The sequence below is a fragment of the Ipomoea nil genome, unplaced genomic scaffold (genome assembly GCF_001879475.1).
Source record: "Ipomoea nil cultivar Tokyo-kokei standard unplaced genomic scaffold, Asagao_1.1 scaffold2926, whole genome shotgun sequence".
NCBI classification, from domain to species: Eukaryota; Viridiplantae; Streptophyta; class Magnoliopsida; order Solanales; family Convolvulaceae; genus Ipomoea; species Ipomoea nil.
The window spans coordinates 4,601,593-4,611,354 of NW_017619354.1; the positions used below are offsets into that span (position 1 = coordinate 4,601,593).

The 9,762-nt window shown below is 36.2% G+C and overlaps 1 protein-coding gene across 3 annotated transcripts; it reads right to left on the bottom strand.

The window, feature by feature from the left end:
• Positions 1 to 1,495: 1,495 nt before the first annotated feature.
• On the bottom strand, positions 1,496 to 9,496 carry LOC109162110 (kinesin-like protein KIN-12B). Of its 3 annotated transcripts, XM_019310802.1 has the most exons (17): positions 9,105 to 9,143; positions 9,035 to 9,070; positions 8,331 to 8,468; positions 8,141 to 8,224; positions 7,871 to 7,996; positions 7,702 to 7,761; positions 7,560 to 7,613; positions 7,378 to 7,470; positions 6,668 to 6,763; positions 6,277 to 6,422; positions 5,575 to 5,724; positions 5,315 to 5,444; positions 4,233 to 5,087; positions 4,050 to 4,148; positions 3,817 to 3,969; positions 2,886 to 3,734; positions 1,496 to 2,024 (listed from the first exon to the last, which is right to left on the bottom strand). In XM_019310802.1, exons 3-17 carry the CDS (start codon positions 8,454 to 8,456, stop codon positions 1,710 to 1,712), a joined length of 3,336 nt encoding a protein of 1,111 aa, XP_019166347.1. In that variant the 5' UTR covers positions 8,457 to 8,468; positions 9,035 to 9,070; positions 9,105 to 9,143; the 3' UTR covers positions 1,496 to 1,709. The 3 variants fall into 3 exon arrangements, with proteins under 3 accessions (XP_019166347.1, XP_019166346.1, XP_019166348.1); XM_019310801.1 differs by having other exon boundaries at positions 9,035 to 9,496; XM_019310803.1 differs by lacking the exons at positions 7,702 to 7,761; positions 7,871 to 7,996; positions 8,141 to 8,224; positions 8,331 to 8,468 and having other exon boundaries at positions 9,035 to 9,496.
• Between the last annotated feature and the right edge of the window lie 266 nt (positions 9,497 to 9,762).

Sequence of the window (9,762 nt, forward strand, 5' to 3'; positions counted from 1 at the left end):
GTGGACAATGCTAAACTCCTACAATTACCCCTCCTTATCAATCACTCTCTAACATATCATTTTATTATTGGATATGTAGATTCCTTATTAATTTAGAGTGGGTCATGCTTTATTTTAAAAAAATTGGTCCCCCAAATGCAAGTTTGCAAGCTACTTAGCAATTTTAAAATAAATGTTACATGTGATATTGAAAAGACTATACTTTAGAGATAATCACAATTTTATTGTATATATATATATATATATATATATATATATATATATGTGTGTGTGTGTGTGTGTGTGTGTGTGTGTAATTCCAACCGAGTTGAATACCACACGACTTCAAGTTGAACTCTCCATGAAAGTTATATATAGTTTTCTTGATTTGAACTAGTCAGCTACGAATGCTCTTTAATGACTGTTTTTCGTAAATCAAAATAATATAGTTGTATTAATAAATTAACTGTCAAAAGTGAAATGACATGGATAAACAAATTGCATGGATCTGCATCAAAATAAACATGGAATGCAAGCTGAAGCTACTCTTTAGCTAGGGCCATATCTCTATTCCTTTCCAATAATAAAAGGGGAAATGGTCCAAATGGATATACTTTCATTTCAATGGCTAACATATGGCTAGGGTTGGAGCCTACTTGGTAGCTTCTCCATCTTCTATTTGAGTGAAAGAGGAATTTGTGGGCAGAAGAATGGTCCACTAGTTGGAAGAATTACATGTCAGAGAAGACAATCCCACAAGCTACTTGTTGAATGGTCTCCATTGACAAGATGGACTACAATATCTGCCCAAGTTTAACTGCTTGTGTACACTGTCTGCCTCAACCCTCAAGCTACCCATTTTATAATATACACAGGCAATGGCAGACTAGTCTCACCCACAGACCCCACTGCCTCCTATCATCTTGACATCCAAACCCAGAAATTAAATGATCTCTAAGCTAGTAAACATCAATGTTCATTCTTCATATCTTTCAACACTTCCCATTGTCTCACCTCCTAGTCCCACACCTTATCCAACAGATGGCATGAATATCGACTCGCCAAATTTCAAAACATTTCATAATAAATTGTCTAACTTCAATAATGCTTGTTTCATTTATAATAAGTGAGACAACGGTATCTGTCAATAGTATTTTTATAGATACACAATTTATTATCTGTGTTTCGTAATATGTAAACTAAAAATTGTTGATCTATCCATGTTTCAATACCCATATACTTGAAACGTGCAATTTAGCATCTATTGGTGTGACTACAAGCAAAGGATCAAGAACAACATAAGCAAATACCAATTAAATTAATGAGTTATCTAATCTACCCTTACACATTTGACAGGCGTTGCAGCGGTTGTCTGTATGCATGTGTTTGAGTTTGTTCTTGTCCCTGTAAATCTGTAATATGAAAAAACATGGTCATACACACAGACCGAGAAGTTCAGTATCAAACAAACAAACAAGATAACGTTGGAGATTTCAGTTGTGTCTAGACTCTAGAGTGAGCATATACCCATGTGAACTGTATTGGCAAGGATACAAGTCTCAGAACAACAAATGTTCCAAGTACCTCTGAAACAATATGTCATAAAATTTGAACACAAAGTTGGTAAAAGGCCAAAAGATTCTTTAATCTGTATAACAGAGCATACTACATTGGTACATACAACATCACGTTCTATATGGTTTTGAAAAAAAAAAAAAAAAGCATCTGTCCTATATGTTGCACCGGTCATAACCAGAGAACCATGAAGTGGGTTCTAATTTTGCCAGCTCCTCTTCAGTCTGATAGAGTGACTCGAATTCCTCTCTCCACCGTTGATCACCAGAGCTCTGTGTCTGTGTTGCAGCATCATACTTACCCGCACTGCATGCCTCTACAGAATCATATACGGCTTCTTTTTCTTTATGCACTCGAGATTCTTCAAGTAATTGTTTCAGGCTGTTGATTTCATATTCATGCTTTTTCTTCAATTTTTCAATCTGTTTGTAAGCCTTGCTGGCTTCTTGCTCCGCACCTGTGGCCCGTTTCTGCACATCATAGCAGAGTGTGAGTGTGTTTATGCCTTGCAGGCAGTTTTTTTTGGGGTAACATTATGTATAGATTCTGGACATGAGTAAATACATGTATTAACTATAGCAAAAACATCAGAAAACAATAAGGTGCCAATGTTTTAACATGCAAACATATATACCAAGTTATAATCTATATTTCAGTGTTTGGATGTGATAAATATATACCAGAAGGTAAAAACTAGAAGTACACCACCTGAAATCAGAAAATTTTACAATGACATGGACCCATGTATGTTATGAAGCACCTAAGATTGTATAGACATAGATCGTTGTGATCAAATGAAACGATGTTGCATATTCCTTTGTAAGAATTTGGCATCTTAGTTGAAACCATATACAAATTTCTGGTTACAGTAGAAACTAGAAAACATCAAAACATTTTGCTTTCAAAAATAAAAAATAAAAAAATCAAAACATGTAGCATCTTATTGATTTATTTTGTACTGAAACTTTTGCAATAATGTCTACAAACTGAATAACTACACAAACATGGTCCAGAAGGTTGTCAGCGGCCTAACTGTGTTCACAAGAATAATGACATTTACATGCAATTAGGTGCACAAGGGAGCAGTATCACAAATCTATTCATTATGATTTATGAAGAAACAACTTAAGCAAGCAATGCATATATAGATTGCTCCCATCCACCCCTCCCCATATCCAAATGAAAATTTGGAGAAAGCAAAATTTTAAAGAACGTGAAAAGATACGCACACAGAATACAAACAGACACCACCACATCCATCTTCAGAACAGTGACATAAAATAGTATAAGAGAATAAATGATAACGAGTAAATTATAGAATCTAAAGTTACCTCAGCAACTTGAACAGCTTCATCTGCTTCTTTTAGCCGTACAAGCAACTCACCAGCAGCCTCTACAGCCTCGGCAGTGTCCCTTAATTGAGCCTGAAGTCCTTTATTTTCATCTATGAAATATCGCCTCTCCTTCTCTCTTTCCACTTTAAGTGCTGAAATTTCTGCAGCAAGAGCATTTATGAATCTAGATTCGGCACCCCTTACTCCAGCCTTTGCAGCCGCTTTCTTTACATCTTCTATTCCATCTTGGATCTTCCTGTGCCTAGCAAGCAGTTGCATATGTTTTTCCTCGAGATCAGCATACTGTTCAAGCATGCGTGCATGACCCTGCATTGCAATCTGCATTGCTTCTTTCAGCTCTTCTGAGCACTTCTTCTCCATTTCAAGTTCAATCTTTTGCTTTTGAGCTAGTGCTCGGCTAGCTTCAAGCTCTGATCTCAGTTCTTCCACAAGACTGATCCACTTACTTTCTGTTTCAGTCCACTGCAGTCTCTCCCTTTCAAGTATTTGCTCAGCACTATCCTCTGTTGATTCTGGAATTGCAGACAAAGATCTATGCTCAGCACTATCCTCCACTGGTTCTGGAATTGCAGACAAAGGTGTTCCCACACTTTGCTGACATGAATATGTTAATTGCAGTAATGGACTTTGCTTTTTGGATGCCTTAGGTGAAGATTCCACATAAAACTGCAGTTGACTTCTCAAATCCTGAATCTCCTCCAACAGTACTTCCCGCTCACCCAAGTCAAAGAAGTTGCGATACCTTTCCAGTTCATCTTGTACTTGTCTCAGTTCTATTTTTGTGCTTAAAAGTTCAGGATGATTTTCATATTTTTCTTTCAGAATCTGAAACCAAATGAAACAATGCATGATGAGAGGAAAGGAATCCACATGACTAAAGTAAAAGAGCCAAAGGGCAAAGGCATACCTTATGCTCATGAGTAAGTGACAACATCTCATCCTCCATAAAATCCTCAGTTATTAGGACCCCATCCATCAAGCTCTCAAGGCGTGCAATTTTATCTTCTCGTGTTTGACTGATTACAGCATTGCATTCTCTCTCATGTTTGTACTGCTGAATCTGTGATTGGTAGTAAAAAGAAAGGTCACACAAATTGAAAGAAAGAAAACTACAGTTCTTGATTGAGTGAGATAACCTACCAAACGGTTTAGTTGCATAATTTCTGAACTTTGTTTGGAGCATATTTCTTCCAGTGCCATCTCTCTCCGTATAGCTCCTGCCAAGACCTTCTCCACCGCCTGAAAAGTAAATTGTCAAAGAGACATAAGAACAACTATGACAAAATTAATCTCTAAATTCCACTCTAGGCTTCAGAAACTTACTTTAGGCACTTGAACCTTGAATTTATCGCAAGACTGTGACCCATCAACAGGTACTAACTGCAGATTTAAACTATCACTGGCATCTTTAGGCTCTTGTAAAGAATTTTTTGTCTTGCATTTACTACACAAGTATAGTGAACCCTCTTGGAATGACTCATTGTCATTAAGAACAGTTTGGACACCCACATCAACTTTAGTAACTGGTACTATTGCTCTAATTTCAGCAGGTTTGTAAGAGAATCTAAATGAGGACTTTCTTAAAGCTGCACTCTGTCGATGAGCGCTAACGATTTCAAGACCACGATGAAGACTAGCAGCCAAATGTTCAGTTGACTTAAAACAATTTCTACTTCGTGTTGATTGAGTATTCAAACAAGTGCTGTTTGAGGGCTTTGTCAAGGATGAATTTGAGGCATCCAACTCATTTTCTATAAGGTTCTTTTCAGAGGCAGTTAGCATTGATGAAGTCCTAAGACTTTTCCTACTGCCAGTATTAACCACCCTTGGTGAAACACTTTGAGTAGGAGACTTTGGAATATCACATGGAACTATACTGAGATTAGATGAGCAATTTGGAGACTTCTCAGGAGTCGGTTCTTCATCCATATCTTCATGAGCAATTTCTTCAGTACATGCAGCCCCTGTTTCCACATTAAATGCATTTGATTGGAGATCTAGTCTTTCAGCTTCTTCAACAATTTCCATTAATGTATCACCATCATCATCTACAAAAGGTACTGCCAGTGATCGATTGAGGCTAAACTTTAACAGATTCAAACTTCTCCGGGCATTCCATCCAGTAGAATAATTTCCATTCTGGTCTTTTTGATTCGTCTTCATTTGAATTAGTTCCTCCTGTCCAGAAGAACAAAGCAAAGACATTAAAGGACAAATGCAATAATGTAATATAATAGGAAGAAAATAGATTGAACAAAAGCAAAGTTTTCATTTTATTGATATCACTCAGGAAGTACATGGGGAAGCCTAACACTTCATAGTACACTATTACTTATCACTTTGTATTCCCAAACAGAACAATTCAAGGGAAAAGAGAATTCAAAGAGTGAAGACATAGTATATACCTTCAACTGCCGTATAACTTGCCTCAAAAAATTCACATCATCCTGCATTTCTTCATTGACAACAGCCTTGTTCTTGATTGCCTTTGCACGTTGGGCAAATCTCAGTGTGCTGAAAGTCTCGTTCTTGCAGCTGCATTTTTCATGTCAAAATTCCCACATATTGGAAAAGAACCAGACAGAGAATTAATATATATATATATATATATATATATATATATATATATATATATGAAAAGAAGCATTAACAGGGTTCAATTCACCTCTGAGAAGGAGAAATGGCACAGATCATTGCCAGTTTTGCATTCCCACCTAGGGATTCCTGCAATAAAAACGTCAACTTCGAATCTCTATATGGAATGTGCCTTGGCTTCCCTGTTTGTGAAACTTCCGCAAGAATGTTTATTAAGTTCCTAAGAGATTCAAGAAACAATGGAAATCAGGACCAGATACAAAAACAAGTAACCAAAATACATCCATTGATCCATCCTAATTTTCCACAAAATATTTAAATCAGTTTCAGACAAAACTAAGAAGAAATAAAACTCCGTAGTAATCCTGCAAACATCTATACTAAAGTTATGTGCATAAATCTCTACCACTTCAAGTAATTGGTATAAATCTTTATGTGCAAACACCTATGTCTTTCTCCACAGAGTGAACATTTACCACTATACATCTTTTTTTCTCATAGTTTAATCAAGATTTTATCAGTAAAAGCCTTAATAATACATACTCCAAGTTTCTGCAGAGGACATTGTTTTAAATATTTGCTTCAACAAGACATTAGCTACATGTAGCAAAAACAGGCCTTAAAAGTTTATCTAATTCATAAGGCAGCACTTCACAGAACAGTCTTGAGTGGGATGTATGAATTTGCAATAGAAATTGCAAATATAGTGAAATTCTTGAACATAACACATCCATCCAAACACCAAAGACTTTTCAATAATTTGCAGCCATACCCAAGCTGAGAAAGTGATCGATTGATGTTCCCTGCTTCCTTCAATCGCTCTCCAGCTGCACCTGTCAGCTTTTGTCGTTCTGATCCAGCAAGGTCAACTAGATTTATTCTACTTGTCTTTCTGCAGCTTAAGCCATCTGCCATGCTCTGTAAATTGAAACACCAAATTAGGATGAATAGGAAGTTTAGGGAGAAAAGGAGAGAATTACACTACCAAGTACATGCATGTTTGCTCATGGAGCATTACTACTATCAGAGATCTTTTAAAGCATGAAAGATGTTGGTTCAACTAGGAGAAAAGCCAGACTTCTCTGGAAATTCAACTTCCTCTACATTTCAAAGATATAAAATATAATTGTCTACCATTAATTCGATAAGCAGGGGATTGTTACCTTGCATCGTGATTCAACCACACATGTAAATACACTATGTGAACGTGAACTCTCAGCATTTATACTTGTTGCACCAGTCCTCCTATTTGACAATCCCTACAGAAATTGCAAACAATATATTATGCCATACGCCATACTATTATTACAACCACAATGTGTGTATATATATATATAATGTATCAGCAAGGCAGACAAATTACATGATTATACAATATACAGGTAATAGAGATATACATGGGCATTTGGGCAATCCATCTAAAACATCCAATTTACTATCAGCCACATCCAATATCTAATATCTATATCACATTTTCAATCAATTTACTTTCATTTCCCTATGAATGGGAGTATACAGTGCGATAGTGAACCACTACATTTGAAACAGATATTATCGGTAAAATCTTGGAAGCAGATGGTTAAGGACTTGAGGGAACCAAAAAAATTGTCCATTCACTCCAGTTTCTATATTTCACACAGACATAGTAGATGACATTTAAAAGATAAAACAATTTACTGTTTTATCCTGGATTAAATTTTATTAGTAAAACTGCCTTGTCAGTTACAACATCTCACAACAGAGAAATGGTTAACAACCAGACATGAAAACGTGTTAACATTTCTATATATGTATTCTCAGACAAATAACCGAGACATGAATTCATGTTCATAATAATAATAATAATAATAATAACCAATGAAGAAGTGCAAACCTTTAATAAAAGATGCTTCACATCCTTCATAGTAGAAACACATTCCTCTGTCAAGTTTTCGACATAAACACCTGTTTTTACATCTTCTCGTATCTGAAAGGGAAGCCCAGATTTGAGAAATGCTTACATAAATAAAATCAAGGGTGATGGGGTTCAGTACTATGTATCCATTTAATTTTTACCTGTAGGTTTCTTTGATTTGGATCCAATAAATCAGTAATCTGTTCATTGTAAATCTGTAATTTCCACACACAAAGGATTGAGTAAAAATGTAAAATTATGGACATATTTTTGTCATTAAAAAGGATCCATGCAGAAACTCACCTCAAGAAAAGAGCAACGACACTGGTACTTGAGCTCTTCGTCAGCATGCTTAATTTGCTCCTGAATAACCAAAAAAAAAAAAAAGTTAAATTAAATCTCATTATATGTGTGAGTATAATTGCCACATGCAACAATATATCACAAGCTGAACAAGACAAAAGAAGATCACCTGTTCAATTCTTGTAAAAAGGTGCTGGAAAACACGTGGTGTCAAGCCTTGTTGATCACTTGATAAGTTATCTTCCAACAGGGCGTTGGCTGGTCCCCATATTGTATATGTCTTCCCACTCCCAGTCTAATTAATTCAATTTAGGTATATTATACCGCATTGCAACACCAAAAGTGTTAAAGTGGCAGAAAATTGCACGTACTGAATTTTTTATAGTTTAAGAATAGATTACAAGAACCAGAGAGTAGGAGATAAGTGGGAAAAGCATACTTGTCCATAAGCAAAAACTGAACTGTTAAATCCAGCAAGGCAATTTTCAACAAGAGGTGCACCAACAAGCTGGAATATATCAAGCTGGAAAACGACCAATGAGAAACATCTTAACATGCTTTTCTTTCTCCATTTGATAAAATCAAGTTTTTCTTTTTATTCTGAAAACATCAATATAATGCTAGCTTGCCTGTGTTGATTGGGTGTCTGCCACAGAGTCAAATGTAAAAGTATGTCCAGTTATAGATACACAATTGCTGGAGATTTTCTGAACAGTCATGTCTCCATCTTCCTCACCGTTGGTTGGTGGCCTCATTCTCACTATAACCTGGTATATATGAACAGAGAATTTACCATTATTATCTCTAGTAAGATATAACTGCAAAAGAAGAACAAGTTACATCTGCTCTTCTGTTTTGTTGCCTTTTTCCAAGTTACCATATAAAGCAGTAGGGAAAAAAAAATGTTTGTTCCCAACTTCAGCCAGAACTCAGAAGAGTAAATACATAATCCAAAATGCAACTAAAATTTACTCAATTATATAGATTATTTTTTTTAAGAATCATTAGAATGCCCTAACATCCACTAGATCTAGAAAAACACAATTAAGCCAATAAACCTGAACAATAAGGTTTAAAATCTAAACACAAAAGAGAATAAATATCCTAACTATTTTGCATTTAAAATAAACAGCTGAGGTTTATTATTTTCTTCCAAAAGTGAATCCTAATCGTATCGTTTTAAATTTTATTTTAAATTGAAAGAGAAGAAATAAAAATCAACGAGTTTAACAAGCTGAATTTTAAGTAAACTGGTAGAAATGAAATAACGACAAGTTACAAATCAAATGATAAAGAATATAACAAGAACGGGGTTGATTTTCAAAGAAATTACTTTGACTCCGGAGTCAGAAGAGCCAGAAACCGCAGTCTCAGACCCCGTCGGCTCAATAATGAGCTTCCGCTTCAGAGGATTCGAGTTCGGCGGCCGAGGAGGAAGCGGACTCTTATGTTTCATCGCGGCCGACGGAGACGAGTACGGATCTGGCGGCGGAGCATTCTCCTTGGGAACTCTCTGCTTCCGGCTACTGCCGCTGGAATTCGGTAGCGGCGGCGTAGGCCATTTCTGCAATTGCTTTACAGAGCTAGGGTTCGGACTCACCGAGGCCTCGTTTCTCGGTTGCAGAATAGGCTTCATTGTCGACGAGAAAGATAGAGAGAGAGAGAGAAATGGAGAGATAACTATGGTTCGATTGAAGAATCTGACAATGCGGCGAGAGAAACTGACCGGGAAGATAGAGAGAGAAAGATGAGAGAATAGCCGTTGGAGGGCTGGGGCCGGAGGTAATGATTTTGAATCTACTTCAGGCGGAAAATGGCTTGCTGTTTGATCTGCATCGGATCCATTTTTTCTTTATTTTTTCTTTTTGTATTTTACCACTGTTTTTTAATATCTGACGTTTGTAAATAAATTGTATAAAATAAAAATATATAAATGAATCGTTAGACAGGCAAAGCCACAAAGGAGCGTTTGTTTTGACTTTTTTGAATTTTGCTAGTTTGCTACAACTTGCAAGAGCTTCTTCTTTTTCTTCCTATTATTTTTCCTTGTTCCAGTTTGTA